A 17,339-nucleotide genomic window follows, 5' to 3' on the forward strand; every position below is an offset into this window, starting at 1 on the left:
CAAAAATCACTCGAATTTTCGCAGTATCCATCTTTCTTGTCTAAATTAAATAACAAAAACAATTGAAAGTCGATATTCAAATGTTTCAAATTTAAAAAAAAAACACAGAAACCATTTGAAAAAAGTTTCATTCGAAAACCTCAAACCATGAAGATTCTATGAAAATTCAAATAACCTATTGCAATAAAACGGCAATTTCATACTTTAACCCCAATACTATTTGAAATTTTCAGATACGTATAAATTCAATTTAAATTATCATATGATGAGTATTTTGTATGTATACCGCGTCCTCTAAAGAGTTTGAATTCCGTTTTGTCCGGATCACGGTAGTAAAATCATATATAGTTTATTGCAAATTTGTGTTCTGTTATTTGCAATTGTATTTCCATTCATGCAAGTTAATGAGGTTTATTCAAATGGATACGACCAATAATTCGATAGCACGATACATATATGTACATTAGCGCTATAACGTTACGAAGAAAGCGCTATTGGAAACTTAGTGCCAGTTTAGCCGCCACAGTAAACGTATCTAACCGGGAACTGTTTTCCTGGTATCGGAAATATTTACTAGATGACGCGAGTTAGGGCTCCAGTGATGTATCATCACAAATCTGTAGCGAATCTTTTACTCCAGTGGAGCGATTTCCATTTCAAACCACTGTTAATAGTCTATGAGTTTATTTGTCTTTTTGTTCGTAACGTGGGCGAATAAAGCGGACAGATTTACGAGGATTTTTATATCTTCGATTTGAGGGGAATGAATAAACGATGATTTCATTTGCTTTCATGGAATTTGGTTGGTAACTTAATAACACAGAGACCAGCCAATTCAAGTAAACCATGATACGAGTATTTATACGGATACTGTTTTAGTACAAAGGCAAGAAAAAGTTGACAGTCTTACGAGACATAAGAATTTTTGAGTCACGAAAAAAGAAACTTAAAATTTGTTTATTAAGTCACTTTGGTAGTGGTAGAGAGGTTTATCTAAATAAATTAAGGCTGGAAATACGATTGCTGCAACTTATCCTGATAAACGTATCAACTTACCTGGCTTCGTGGCCGAACGGTTACCATGCTGAACTGTCACGCAGAGGTCCTGGGTTCGACTCCCGGACCGGGAGAAATATTTGTATGGCCTACATTTACTTCTCTCGTGAGTTTGGGTGTACTTTGTATTTGTCTAAGTGTGTGTGTCCATGGCACCCGAGATACAGTGTTTCCCTAGTGCAGGGCTATGAGTGTGTGCGTTGTTAATTGTTAATGTTATTATTTTTTTTAAATAAACTCTCTCAAATAATTTTATTTAATCAATATAACATTATAATACCGATTATTTAATCGGTATTATAATGTTATCTTTAAATCTAGAAAATGTTATCACGTGTTTTAAATTAAATGGGATGCTTATTTACATGTGATAATTTTTAAACAAAATGAGGTTACGTATGTCGTTTGCCGCTTACGTTGATTACTCCTAAAAGGTTGATATCTACAGGAGGTAATTGCCATATCTCTTTTATACTTTCGGCTAGTAGGCCATAAAAGTTTGTAAAGTAACGAAAATTACTTAAAACAATTTAAATTTTGTGCGATCTGAATTTCCCCTTAAAAAAAATTTTACACAGTAGGTACATACTATATTATGGAGTCATGTTTGCTGATACATAAGTGACTTATTTTAAATTAATGTATGCTATAACACTCATAGAACGATATACATCAAAATCTTTCGAACTGATTACGCTGTAGGATGTACCTCTCACACCACTTTTTTGGGTGTAAATATCTTCATTGTCAAAACAGACAAGACACAACTCCGTTACCGTTTTATAATAGCATATTTACTACAGTTACAAGATATTAGGATAATTATGGTAAAAAAACATTAGATGTGAGATGTTGTACTTATGCTCAAAGGTTGCGAGTAAACTAATTTCCCTGATAAATAGAATCTTAGTACTAGAAGAAACTTAAAAATCCAAAAAGACAGAAAGCCACTCTCGTGCATGATTCGGGAGCACGGCCGGGGTCGGCGTACGATATCTTGTTATAGGGAACTGCACCTTCGGAAGGAGCTGGACTCCACCCATTGAACATATTTTCCTGTAGCGTCTTAATTAGTTTGGTATAAAGGTTTGTTACAGTACTTTTAAGATTATCCAAATATGTCGCCCCAATTAGCACAACCTAAAGGCTGCTATCATCGCTCCGGCTAGCGATGAGCAACGCAAAATAAATTGTTTTTTGCTACCCATTAAAGTAGGTATTCATACGCCCCATTCTTTGCTATTATACTTGCTGACTTGAAAGCCGCTACATTTCTAGAGTTGCCGGTGTGTTTGACGTGTATTGTGACTGGAATAGTGGTTATAACTTTGCTATCTATATGTTTATATGAGAAGGCTAGCTAACTTCATTATTTATGCTCGGCTACAGTACGAGGCGACAATTAGACTTGGTTGCGCGCATAATTACAATTAACTTTTTTTAGTTCATTTTGCACTGTATAAGTTTCTTTGATTTATAATGCAGTTTGTGATGAACAGTACATTTTCCTGTGCAAACTCGCCCCATTTGCGAACAAAGAGAAATGGAAAAGAGGACGGAAAGGCATTGAGTTTCGTAGTATAACTGCCGTTTGTAATTTTATAGTGAAATATGTGATTACATTGTATGTACGATCTTTCGTTTCAGTCATTTTTATTCCAGGTCTCGTTTGGTTCCAGAGCACAAACGCTCATTCACCCGTAATCCGAAATGTTTTCAACATCCGATATCTGCACGTTAGCCATATAGGACATAAGTTCTTGAGCACTGTAACTTTCGGGAGAATGCTGAATGGATCTAATTTAGTTACAGTTGCTAAACTATGACGAGTTACTGCAACTTAAATGTAGGGCTAGTACGATTGGGCGCAACTTGTGCGAGAGCGACTTAGAGCGCGGGATCGCTATGCGAGAATAGCGGTATCGCGTTCTATATGTAGCTCTTGCGCAAGTCGCGCCCTATTATGCTAGCTCTACTGGTGGTTTCTAAGATTCAAGATTTTTTTTATTAAGCCAGCAAAATTTAATTTCCGGCAGTTACAAACTACGTTTTAGTTTAATTTTATTTACTGGAGGCACTAGTTAGTCCAAATAACCGACTTCTTGAACTACGTCCAATATTGTTCTCTTTCACACTGTTGTGGTATTCGCCGTACAGTCTACTCCATAAGAAACAGTACGCATTAAGTTAATACGTTTTTATAAAACAAGGCCTATACAAAAACTAAAGGGTTGTGGTCGATGTACGAGGTTTTATTAAGAAGGTCACACGAAATTTCTTATGCGTGCTTTTTATTTTTATATAATTTATGAGCAAATTATGCGGTATGGCTACGTACCAACTTGTTACAATTGGACTTTATGTGGCTTTAGTTATTACTACGGGTATATCCGTGTCTCACGGTATATTAATTGTTATTTTTCAAATATGCTCGGAAATGTTTGCATTACTTTCAAAAAACGAACACGGAATGTTTGTCATGTAGAACCGTGGAATTTCTTCCCGGCCAAGGCCTGCAAAGTACCTAACTATGAAAGTCCATCACTGTCCGCTGCTCTAAACTTTTTAAATGTATCTAATAATAATGAACTTTGTAAACAGGCAAAAGAAAAATTCATACAGCCAACTGCCCAATTTTCGAAATTGCTAGAATTAAAAATTCCTATCTGTACCGCTTACTTGTCGAAAAAAGAAAATGTGGTAAAATAAACTAAAGTACTTTGAACTACTACTAGAACGGGGATTGCTTGACTCACTGGTGCTGGCCTTGTAATTTCCACTCATCCAGCAATCCCTTACGTCTCGGCCTCTGCATTAATGCACTAATTCTTAACATTTTAATCGTTTCAATGGTCTTAGTTTTTAACTTTTATAATTAGTAGCCAGTGCGATACCCCGGGGAGATTTAAATAGTCAGACAATTGCAACTTTTATGTTTAACATACGCGAAATGAATGGCATAAAAGTGTTTCGGAGTCAAATGGGGCTTACCTACGTGATCGGCATTTTATACTTCGATCCATGTCCTTTAGCTGTTAAATTATTGGCTTCACCTGTCGTCGCCTTCACTTTTAGTACCTGTCCAGAAGTTTAATGATAACGTTTCGTCACCATTAAATGGTCATAGTTATAATTCCGTTACACGCAGCAGGATTAGAAAGATCATCAAATCGATAACATGACCTAATGGCGTCTGAAAAATCATTTACTTAGCACGTGAATAATCACTAGTAACAAGTGAATGTTTAGCTTGCTAATTATTTAGGATTTAAAACTAAATCAGATCATAGTAACAATATTCACAATAAATGGGCTTAATTGACCTCTAAGTCTTCACAAGATTTTGTCAGCTTAAAAAATGTTAGGTACGCGACAAAAATTTAATACATCAAGTGATTGTAGATAAATCAAAATACTTAATAATCATTTTAACTTAAAAATTATATAAATTGCATAAAAAACACATAGTTGTGTTTTAAAATGTGATGGTAAAAAATGGGATGTACTACATAATTAACTTCTTTTCTTTATTTTCTTTAGGTAAAACACTCAGGCGATAGATTTTAATCTCTATTTTATCAATCCTTTCCCAGGACTATTCAGCGCACTTTAAAATGTGTAATTCCAGCTTGCGTAACGTCAAAAATAAGTGAGCGGAGTTAGTGCTGCACCCTTTTCTACAGGGTCAAGAGCACGCTATGCTTGATACTTAAGATTTAAATTCGCATCTCTGCCCCTTCCGATAAGAACTGTTTAAGCTTTATATGCTCTTAACTTATAATTACCGATTTGGTGTAGCGTTGCCCAATGTAAGACCAAGATGCGATTAATCCCAGTCTTGGTCCCGCGTCAGCACACCTGATCTTGGTATTGCACGCTCAGTTTTGGTCTGGGTTTCGCTTTTGCCCCAAGAGACTCGCAAGTCTTGCATTTACCTACTATCACATTCTAGTATTCTTACAAAAAGTTTAAATGTGGGTTGGTTCCGATTTTAGAACAACGTAACTGAGTTTACATTAACATAGGTATAGGACATTTTTACAAATCATATTACAATATGATTTGTAAAACTGTCCTATACGCAACGGATGTAGTTACTTGCGGAGAGCAAGGGTATTCGCGGTGACGCGGACCGCGGGGGACGCGTCCCGCAAACATGTATAATTTGTTGGATAGAGCGCTAAGGGTACATAATATGTGTGCGTGCTTTAAAATATTTTTGAGTACGTTCAGTGATTTCAACGATAATCGTTGTAAGTATGTAACGGTGCTACAAACTATTCTGAGTACGGATATAATTCGACATGGAAATACAATAAGGATTTAAAATTTCATAGAAGTACATTTTCATTCCAATAACAACACACTAGAATAAATTTATAGTCAAATTTAATAATAGAAAACGGAAAATTTTGTGTATTTATTTGTAATAAAAATAATTAAATAAAAAAAATAATTAGTTATTTAGTGTAATTTTATAAAATATATACATCATAGCTATATTATGAAAGATATCGAACTTCAAACTGCTCAGTATTTGCAGTCGGCAATTTTATAGGTAAGGACCTAATATGATCCGCTCCTGCGAGCGCACTTCCGGTGTACGTTGTTGGCAATCTGCTAAATTCGCTAGTGCTTTTTGTTTTTTGCTTCACTTTGATCACTGGTGCACATTATTTTATGTGAATAAAAAACTACTTACTTTTAAAATAATAATCATCGACTCAATAGCTTTTCGTGTTATAACAATCAATTTTGTTTTTGGAAGAAACCATGGTTTTTGATACCGATACAAAAATACGTCTATCAATTTCGATTTGAAACCAAATGCATCAATACCTAAAGCCTATGTCTGAGACGGATGTAACTGTGGGACTTTTTAAGTTATGTCAGGCATAAGGCCTCAGAGATCTTTGTGATTTAAAGTTATAAACAGCACTGCAACTGTTATGGACAGGTAGGCGTGACGCTTACCACCAACCGCGCAACTTGTTCTTCCCATCACTTGGTAACATAGAAAACGCTTTCGGGTCACACTAGTTTGGTGCGACCTCAATGAAAAGGTAGTGGTAGGGAACAAAAAGGTTTCTTGACGTGAAGTAAAATAAACACCTCATGGTAAGTCTACTGTTATGCTAGATTGAAAAAAACTTTAATTACAAGAGTCTTATCACGACATAACGAATTCTCAGACATATCAGAAATGTATTGTTCTGCACTGGAAAAAGAATTAAAAGCAATTACGTGAAGTACGTAACGTAAAAAATCTGATAGGGAAAATCGTTCAGTAAATAAGCATTCAGGCCTAAAAATATGTCTGGTTAGTAGGTACCACGTTCATACTAAGCTCGTATTTTACTTCAGCATTAATTTGTCGTGCTGACAAGTGAGGCCCAACTCGCAAAGTACACTGTATCTGCCATTGTTGTAGAGAACTACAGAGAGCTTTAATTTTATCTAATGTTTGGATAATATTTGTAAGTAACAAAAGTAATAAAAATACGTTTACGTTTATTATCAGAACAAGATACAATTATAACATTCAAATATATATAATCCCGCGGCAGCTTTTGGTTTTAAATATTTTAAGAGTTGTATGGCCATAATAAGAAGTTTCACTGTTAAAGGTGTTGCTAAGAGATGTTACATTTAATTGCTTAATTGAAATAAAACCGAAAATTGCAAACTTAATTGTTTAGCAGACAAATTGATAGACGTGTTAAATTGCTCACAAACAATTTAATACGGGTGAACTGACTAAGAAAGTGTGTTTGTTGTAATTTTATTAATTAATATTCATTCATAACAGTGGGTGTTCGGTAAATAACACGTTACTAGCGTAGTGTGAATTTAAATTGTCTGGAAGCGTGTCTCGGGTAGGCAGCGAGATTCAAATATACAGATTCAATATACTATGGCACGTATCACCCGCGGCACTGCAATGTTGACGGCATTGAAACACTCTTACCTTCAGGTTTATAGTGAAACTATTTCGGCCTATCGTTCGCCTGTGTTGTTGAATACACATAAATCACTTAATCTATTTTTTCATAGCGTTCGGAAACATCTCAAAATAACCAATCACGTATCGCTTCGTGTGACGTAAACTGCGCGCCAACCGCATAAGATGTTGGCAAGATGTTAGGACGTCTAATGATTGATGGATATTTGCTAGTAATCAAGAGACTTAGGTCTTTTTTTTTGTATAATACCTAATGACTACTGACTAGGTAAGCTTCAAATCGCAATGATCGCCCTCTGCCCCCGTCACCCTGAGATCTAAGTTGATAAATCCCACGAGCCTGTAGTTTCACTAGCACTCTTACGGTTCAAAATTGAAACGGTGGCAGTATTTCCCTGGACTAACTCTTTCACAAGGAGCTCTACTGCTCCTAAAATCACTGCGTATTCTTAAAATAAAGTCTCATAAGTTCTAGTTTAGGTTTAATAATTTAGAAACCTTGCTATACTAATTTCGCCTTAAAACATACGTACTATAATATAATTTTCATTTTCGTATTAGTACTTTCAATCGTTGTGCCACCATGAGTATAGTTCTCCTTTTATAAAAGAGGAGAATTCGCGTTTTAATATCCTCGGTAATATACGCGGTCGTTCCATTGTGTAAACTAAAAATCACACGGCCATCCGATTTCATTTTGCGTTGCAGGAGAACATGGGAAATTCTACTCACAAAGGTTTAACTAAACTTTTCGTTAATAGTAGGGTGTAACAAAAATGTGTGAGCACATTTTTCAACTATTGATTTATGCGCGCGATATATCGTACATTAAAAGTTATCAATTTTTTTCCAGATATATTTTTTCTTTGCTAATGTTGTTCGCTTTTTTTTCGTCACGTGAAATGTAATCGTACAGTTACGTTCTGTTTTTTTTATATATTAGCACGTAAAAAACACCCGCAACCTACCGTCAAAGAAGTAAATTGATCACAACGTTTCAAATTCTCGTGAAAGGAATGTTTTTCACAGAGTCGAATATTTAAATGTTTTTCTCGTTGCTTGCCTGTTCAACCTATGTGTTCGTATAATATATAATTAGTAGGGATATAAGGATTTGTGTGTATTATAGCAATATTGTGCGCAAAAACATTTAAAGTTTAAAAGTCTGTGTTCCACTCACAACCTGTGGATTTGTTTAGTACACATTATTTGCTTATTTTAACCTGTAAGTAAGACATTAATTTCATTGTTGCGTTTTCATATCTAGTTAAAGTTAAAAGATCGAACGCAAGGTATTGAATGTAACTTAATAATAATAATTCAAAACTTTTTAGTCGTATATTCTTATACATCGTTTTTTGGGATCCCAAATATACTTTCAAACCTGAGATGGAAAGTAACATTTTTATTGTCGAATTTGCAGCAATGAATTTCATTTGCAGTTCTTTAAAAGTCAAGGTAATTATTATTATCTTTGATTAGTTATTTATTTGAGTGATTATTTTCTATGAAAGATATTACTACCTAGCAATAACGCCCACTTTAGTGCCCTGCTTTTTAACTTTAGCTGTTGTAAGTTCTTGATTTCTGTACAACCGCGAAATACATACAGCACTTTTTTCAAACGGACTTGGCAAATGTCGACCTAAAACAGTATTTGATATTCTCAGAATCTCACGGTAGACATTAGATGTCCTGTGCGTTAGGTATACAAGACATCCCACGCAATAATTAGACAAATAAGGAATAGTGGAAACGATCTTTTTCGAAATGTTCACAAATTAAGAAAAAATATAAGTTGGGCACCCTTTAAAAACGTGTACATAATAGATACACAAACAGAGTTTGAACTTCTGCTTTTCCCTCGACTACAAAATGTGAACAAATCAAGACGATCGACTGTAATACAATTTGTTTAGCCTTCAGTCTGATTTAGGCTGCTCTGCCAATGCACAAGAGTTGTGGTTGATTATACGATACGACAGTTTTAATGTCTATAAAACTAACGTTCAATGATTGTTTGCTTCCGCAGGTAGAGTTATAAAAGTAATTTTATACTTTTATATCTCTATATAGCACGAAGGTGCTCCAAAACCAACAACGAGAAACAATTAGCTAGCCAGCGATTCGATTACCTTCTCTCAATTTAAAGATTAATTTTGCTGCGCAAATGTAGCAAAGCGGGCGTCGTCGACTAAACAAGGGATATGATGGATTCTCTCCATGATTCGGCCTTTTAGTGATGGCCTATCGATAGTTCCGACTTTAATTTATCGAATTTCCTTTAGATACAATTTGAAAGCTGCCTTCATGAAATTAGCGTCGCGCTCAGACAGTATCGAACCTTTTAGTTAAAGATTCATCAAAAGCGTCGGGAAACTGTGCTCGTTTCCCCGTAATTTTATTAGTGCGCAAATCTAAATTGGGTACTGCATCTGCAACGATCGATATGTAATCCACATACTGACTTTTACTATCGATTTTCATTGCTTTTGGGTGATGCAAGAATTGCGCTCGTTTACGTAGTTTGATGACAAATTAGTTGTAGATTTCATGCAATATTTTAGTAACGCGTTCATTAAGTGTAAGGATTAGTGACAAAAAATGAATAACTAAACGACGATGTAAACGACAAAATCTGTGTTAGAGATAAAACATAAGTCACTATTTTTAAATTTTTATTGAATTGATATTCAATTATTTTTTGTGAAATTACTCCACTAGTTTGTTATAATTATTAATACAATTATTATTATAATTATTAATATCATTTACTATTTGCTATCACGTAATATCACAACCAAAAATCATTACATGTGTCAGTAAAACGTTGACATGAGCAGTATATAAAATCGTTGCTTTTATGTTAATGAATAAAAAATCTCTTTAGTTTTATGTGAATGTCTATGGAGATATCTTAAGGCTAACTTAAAGCTATCGCTCAAATTAAAACGTAGACGGACGGCGCGCTTTATCTGTATTGGAGGGGTGTCCGTGACATTTCCACACCCCAAGACTCTGAACCAGGCCACTGTCATCAAATATCATTTACTCATAACTGTATTGAAAACCGCATATCGTCTGCTACACATAGGTGTAGCAGACGATATGCAAGTAAGTTGGGTATAGTCACAACATTATTTTCACGCAAGGCTAAATCATAAATAAATTTGCTTATAGAGTAAACATAATTGTTTTAGCAACAACTAAAATAAATGTACATAGTAATCATCGCATTAAATTTCAAGCAAATTAATTACGTATCAATACCCACTTTACTATAGAATGAGGCTTTTTAATACAGCCAATAAAGTTACAAAATATTTTCCAGAAATGTTCAACGCTAAAAGTATTATAGCAGTTACAATTATTGTATTATACAATGTAGAAAATTTGTGAATAATCTCCTGTCGAAATTGCGTTATTAATTAACCCAAAAACGGGCGGAACGTTTTTGTAAAGGAAAGTTAGATTCAAGAAACGTGGGTTTAATTGGTACGAGTACAGTCTGGATAATACTTTTATCTTGTGGGTTTTTTGGTGCTTTTTGTCTATTGGTATATTACTATTTTGTATGAAAATTGTTATTTCTACGAAACCCGGGCTAATTGAGATGTACCAGTACAAAATAGTACCTATATTATTATCTGCTATAAAAACCTTACAGTTACCTATTGTGCGACCTCGGAATCTTATCTTGACAGGATACTATTAATTCAGAGGTGTTAAATTAAATTTCGTGTTATGATATGTAACGAAGTATCACCTGGTAAGAATCTTGTTGTATTGTTTCAGCAGACAAAATGGGTTGTTTTGTCAGTAAAGACAAACTTACCAAGGAAGACATGGATTTTCTCAAAACTCACACATCGTATGATGAGACCACTATCAAGGAGTGGTACAAAGGTTTCAAGGTAATGAAACGTAATTGTTTACAGTTTTACGTCTAATGTCTGCCCAACCGACACACTAGTGGAAAATGCAGCCTTTCTTAATAGTGGCCAAGGGGTTTGGGTAAGGGGTGCACAACTTCTTCCATACGCTAACGTAACTAAAAGTGGCAATTGCTGATCCAAATACCTCCTTGACTTTATGTTACTTACATGTAGAGCCCATGAGCCACTTACGATTTTAAAAGGGTATTTTATCACTAAAAGCTGTATACCGACTTGTCTTGTTACTGCTATACACTGCTTTCTTGGAGACCAAGGGAAGATACAACTACTATTGTGATATTAGATATCAATAATAGAGGTAAACCAATAACGCAAACCTGCAAAACACTTCACAACAGCACTTATGCCTGCAAAAAGGGAGGAAGTGCAGTATTTTTGAATAATTAAATTGCATTGGAGGAACAAGAATCACTCGGAGTTTTGTACAGTTAAAAATTAACGCAAGGAAAATAAAAAATAAAGCAGTGATCGCACATAATAGGCCGAAAATGCAGTGATCATACTGTCGTTAATAGAACTATTTCATTTACTTGCAAAGCTTAGCGGTTTTGCTATGTATTTCAGTGAAATGTATTCTTGTTAATATACAAAAGAAATGTTCTTTTAAAATAAACGGCACAGATTAATTCGTTCGCTTTTTTCCAAAAGTGCGTCATAAGTGCGCTTGTGTGGCGTTAATTATTTGTTGCAGCTCTTATTGTGCTGTTGAAGTGGAACTGAGGGCTGCGTAAAATTGTGCGTAATTGGCGTTAGTATTGCTGCATTACACTAGCAGAGCACGCTCTAGTGCTTCTTATATCTAGCTCTCTAAAGTCCGTCTACAGAAAATTTATGATGATTGGGTGGTTTTTTGAAGAATTAATTGTCTCTCAAAATAGCAGGTCTTTCGTTTCCCATTCCCATTAATCATGCGCCTGTTTTTGGTCAATTTACAGCAAGACTGCCCTAACGGCCGACTGACACCTGCAAAATTTGTCGACATGTACAAGATGTTTTTCCCTTCCGGGAATGCTGTCGAATTTTGCGACCACGTGTTTCGCACTTTCGATATGGACAAGAACGGCTATATAGATTTTAAGGTAAAATTGTTGGTCAGTCAAGTATAGACAAATCTATGCGTCTATTGCGAATGCTTCGTGGCTGGCGACCATTCTGTTTATTAATGCGAAGAATGCTAATGCGAATTATTTATTATTAATTGTTTACAGAGCTCAGTATATGGTTAAATATGCTGTTATGTGTGTTTTTATTATTTATTATGAACAACTACCTTCATTTTATTGTATATTGTTTTGATGAGCTGAGTATTGTGCTGGGAGTGCAGGAGCTCCTGAAACAAAATAAAACGATCGTTTCAGGAGTTCCTGCAAGCGATCCATGTGACATCGAGTGGCACTCCTGAAGAAAAACTCAAGTGGGCCTTCCGCATGTACGATGTGGATGGAAATGGAGTCATAGACATTCAGGAGATGACAAAAATAGTCCAGGTGAGTTTCGTAAATTCAAAAAACAAAAATAATTTCTTTATTCAGAAATAATTAAATGAACAATAAGGCTGCTTTAATGCTTTCTTTTTAAATTTAACGCTACAATGAAGAGCTTATATACACCCTACCGGCGCTCATCGGAAAACTAGTTTACCACCATCCGGTGTTATAATCAAATATCGATAACGTCTTTAATAAAGCCAGCCTGCACACAATAACTTATTTTACATCGGGGTTTTTAGGCTAACATGATTAGTACATTAATAAAGCGTGGTGTAAGCTAGTTTAATGTGCAAAATAGGACAAATACTTTGCATGTGCAAGCAACTATGCACGTTCACAGCCACAATAAGGAGATAATTCTTCTTTGTGGCTATTCTTGACACTGTGAGCACCTAATGCTTGTAATATTTATTTTAAGTGTCAACGTGACTTAACATTGTGTCTTGAATGAACTTTCAGGCCATCTATGATATGCTTGGCGCTTGCTCGAGTAACCGACCGGCCGACTCGGCTGAGGAGCGCGCCAAGAACATCTTCGCCAAGATGGACGAGAACAACGACGGTCAGCTTACTCAGGACGAGTTCCTCAAAGGGTGCCTGCAGGACGAGGAGCTGTCCAAAATGCTCGCGCCCTAAATTGCGCACATCACACACTAGCCCACGGCCCGATCACTAACCCACCCCACTTTATATCTCACGATAAGCGAAGACGGCGTCGTCTTGTCCACACGACAGTACGATTTATAAAAGTCGCGAAACTTAAACAGAACAACTCTTCTCTTTATTAATTTCATATTGAATTTTGAAGACTCCATTCTGGATACATTGCAGTTTTCATTCAGGCGGTCGCTTGCTTTTAGTAATGGGGTAATTTCGCGACTACATCGTGAAAAATAATAATAAAAAATGAACTTTTAAAATATATACAAATGGTTACGGAAATCATTATTTCGGACTGATTTTAACCAGATTGAGAATTGAAATTGTAACATTTTAGATTTTTATATACACAGAAATAATGAAGAGATTTTTGATGACGTATTGAGTAAAGTTTGGGAATTTATGGGGAAGGTAATGTTTACAGAAACATGCCTTGGCTTTCCGATATGAGGTAGTGTTGTGTTGCTGTCGTGTAGACATGGCACCGATGGTCAGCGGGCGATGCGGCGGACGCCAGATCGCCTGTGCGATTCTCTCGCACGAGCGGCCGTCAACACCACGCCTAGAATACGTTCACCTCCCGATAACATGATGACATACAACATCCAAACTAAAGACATGCTGTAGATATTTCGAGCCCAACATGCGATGCGTGGGCGTTATTTAACAGCTTTCCCAAAACAGTATTTTCGTCGATTTGTAAAAAAGTATTAAATTATGAAATTAATCCAATATTGATGTAACGAACTAGATGTCAATGGATTCTTGAGTATTGAAAGTATATGAAAATGTCCATTCCTAATGATAAATATTTAAGAAGCTGTCAGATTCTCCATATCTTCGATCATTATGTATAAATCCTATCCTGAACCGTTTATCCGTATCAATGATCTATTGTTGTCTCTTTGGATGTTCCATTTATCCTGCTGCATTTCCTGCCTCCTTTGACGGAGAACTACACTTCTGCACAGTATAAACTAATGTCAATCTTAATGTTTTAATAGTTAAGGCAACAATTAGCGTAGTGATAATGTGCACAGAATCGGTCAGATTGGATTTAAAAAGCGAGAATTGCAGGAGAAACGCGACAAGTACGGAAACCACGACTAGCTATTGGTATTTGTACACGACCGTGATATGTACAAGGTCACGATTAGCACTGACAATCTGATCAGTTCTGTATGACTTTTAATAAAATTAAAGTAATCATAACAATTATCATTGGTAACAAAGTTTACATTGTCTTTCGATATCGGTGTCGTGTTTTGTTTGTATAGGTGTCATTTATCTATAATCTTATCACCTATATAGTCAGGGATCTTCACAATTTTTTAATTCTGTTCAAGTTTACTATCAGCTGGCCATATCTTTATCTGAAATTTCTTCGTCTATAAAAGGCTTCGTAATCGTTTGTATCATCTGTTATATCCTTTATAATTTCATTAGTCACATTGACATAATTTCCTAACTATTGTGCCTTCTAGTTCTCTATACATAAATTTAAAAGTCGTGTTTATTTTATGATTGGGGTTACAACGATTTCGTCTATTTCCCTTGTTCTCGAAATGATATAAATTCAATTTAAAATTTGTAGTCTGACATTGGTTGCAATCAAATTGAACAGTCACAACTACAAAGACCCCCGTTATTGTTTGGTGTATATTTCTTAAACGTTTGAGTACTCATTTATGTTTTTGCTCGTCGTTTTATTTGTTGAAGTCGTAGTTTTTTTCGTGTAATCATCCCTGGATGCATTTTGATGTAAGTTTCTGTGCGTTTTACAGTTTTTACGGTCAAACTAACGCACAACTTGAAAACTACGCTACATGGTATTAATACAGACGATTATTAAATATATCGCATTTAAATAGTTATAGGTTCTTTACCTGTTAAAAAATTATATAAAAATGTGTGTGTCACACATGTCTCGTACTCATAACGCACTTGGAGCTTTGATTTTAATTGAATTACATTCCAATAATTTTTGTAGTGTTATAGGTAGTAATTCTTGCGTTTTCGGCCTTGGTTTAATTCTTATTTTTAGTTCTATTTTAGTTATTATTAAGCGCTGGCGTGGTATTATATTTTCTATAGATATCAGAAAATGTTTGACTCTCCATCCATTTCGAATAGTATATCAGTCTGCTAGCTTCCTTACATTTATCTATAAATATTTCGTCAAAGTTGTTTTTAACGTTAGATTTTAATTATTTATTGTTTTCATTTCTAATCTCAATGCTTATGCTGTATAGGTTATTAGCATAGTGTCATATAAGTGAAAATTTCCAAAGCGTTTTAAAATTATAATTATAAATGATGAATTTAAAATATGTCTTGAAATTATTGAGTTAAAATTGTAAATACAAAACAGGCAACTTTCCAGTTCTTCAGATTAGGGCACGAACGTCATATAATGAATCGTAAAATGCTTGTAAAACGACTGATTTTATATGAGGAGTAAAGAGGGATCAATAATACTCATATTAGACCTGAAGGTTGCTCTTGCAGACAGGGTGTTGTGTAACATATCACAAAGGGATTTATAATGGGATTTAACATGAATTTCATGGCGAAAATCACCACATAAGGAATCGCTTCGCACTTAGATAATGAAACATTTTGATAACAGAGACGCAGTCGTATTACAAAAACATTAAAAGAAAGCTACTAAAAATGTGAACATGTCTTAAAACGAGAAATAAAATTTCGTAGTAATATTTAGTCAATTATTTTGTTCATTTCTAACTTTGTTGTTGCATTTGTTGTATCGCGACACAAGCCTACGTGTCAGTTGCTATTGTTCTTTTTTTAATGGGCTACTTAGTGGTCAATAGAGTTTAGCAATGTGCATGCATGTATTTAAGTCTTAAACGTAATAAATTTCTCTTGCTTCACATAGAGTCTCCTTGGAATTTAACGCACATTTTAGCACGAATCTAACTGTAACGAAATCGATACTTACGAATATACTCTGACGATAATAGTCTTTCTTAATTTTGAATATTAACTTATCTCGTATGCTTGGATAAACTGTGTGTGGTCGTAAACTGTGCCATTCGTGTTGCCATTTAAACTATGTACCAAATTATTGACAGGACATCTTATCATCTGCCACTTCCTAACTATTAATTATAGCTTAGTAATTATACAAGTCCCGAACACCTATTGTGATATTTTCAGTAATATGTTGTATCGTTATTTGTATCACACGGTTCACGATGTGTGGATCTAATCAGGGCACTAAGATTAACTGTAATTAATTATGGTTTACCGTTATTTTAATCGAAAAACTGCTTTGTCTTTTAAATACAAATTATTCTGTAAAGGGTAAATAAATAAATTGTAACAAAAGTCTAATGTTGATCATATAATTAAACCACATTCAAGACCCAATAACAACTATTTCTCAGCTACAGATGTTACCTCTTTCGACAAGCACCAAGACTGGCCGGCAAATTGTCTCTCACATTTTTTCAATGAGTCCCTTGTTATTTCCCTTTACACTTTATCTCTTATATTAGTTCTATTTGTTATTATAATTGTCTTTGTAATATATTTAATACTGATGTTATGGTTATAATTGATTGAGGGTCGTATTCTAGAACTCTACTCAATGCTCAAGTCAGGATTTGAGTATGGTTTAAAGCACTCGAAATCATACTCAAGTACCTGCCATTAGGGTCGTATTTCCTGTGTTTGTGTTTCCATTGCAATCCTGACTTGAGCATTGAGTAGAGTTCTAGAATACGACCCTAAGTGTCGTTGTTTTATAATTCGTATTATAAAACTTCGTGTAATACTTTTAAAAAAATGTATACTTTCCTTGGGACAGAGCAGTATTCGTATCTTCAATGTGTTGTAATTATTATTAGAACAAACTTTTTTGTTGTGCCTTTGCCTGTACAATTATATTTTTGTAACTCTTGATAGTGTAAAATAGTTTATTAAACATTTTTGAATGATATGTAATAGCTACCAATAATCACTGTAAGTTGATAGAATTTTGAATTAAAGTATGTAGTAGGTCCCTCTGGTTTAATCAGTACGTTCTGTGTGTTTACAATACTGACGCACTAAGAAAACGAGTTGTATCTGACTATTGTTAACAAACGAAGTCATCATACCTTTGTTTCATATATTGTATTGGTTGTAACTCATATACAGAAAAAAATATATAAAAGGTGATTTCACATCACCTTTTATTCTTAGTACTAC

General features: G+C 34.8%; 1 protein-coding gene across 5 annotated transcripts in view; it reads left to right on the forward strand.

Moving 5' to 3' along the window:
• The window catches only part of LOC113240428 (neuronal calcium sensor 2), a 67,064-nt gene extending 52,587 nt beyond the window's left edge, over positions 1–14,477 (forward strand). For 3 of the 5 annotated variants that reach the window (XM_026477748.1, XM_026477723.1, XM_026477738.1), the window contains exons 2-5: positions 10,814–10,932; positions 11,910–12,053; positions 12,333–12,461; positions 12,924–14,477. In XM_026477748.1, coding sequence (XP_026333533.1) covers positions 10,822–10,932; positions 11,910–12,053; positions 12,333–12,461; positions 12,924–13,100 — 561 coding nt within the window. In that variant the 5' untranslated portion in view covers positions 10,814–10,821 and the 3' untranslated portion in view covers positions 13,101–14,477. The remainder of the gene's footprint in view (positions 1–10,813; positions 10,933–11,909; positions 12,054–12,332; positions 12,462–12,923) is intronic. The other 2 variants (XM_026477756.1, XM_026477731.1) reach the window with 1 other exon arrangement.
• Positions 14,478–17,339: the final 2,862 nt, after the last annotated feature.

The sequence above is a fragment of the Hyposmocoma kahamanoa genome, unplaced genomic scaffold (assembly GCF_003589595.1).
Source record: "Hyposmocoma kahamanoa isolate Upper Pololo Valley unplaced genomic scaffold, ASM358959v1 100021, whole genome shotgun sequence".
Lineage (NCBI taxonomy): Eukaryota > Metazoa > Arthropoda > Insecta > Lepidoptera > Cosmopterigidae > Hyposmocoma > Hyposmocoma kahamanoa.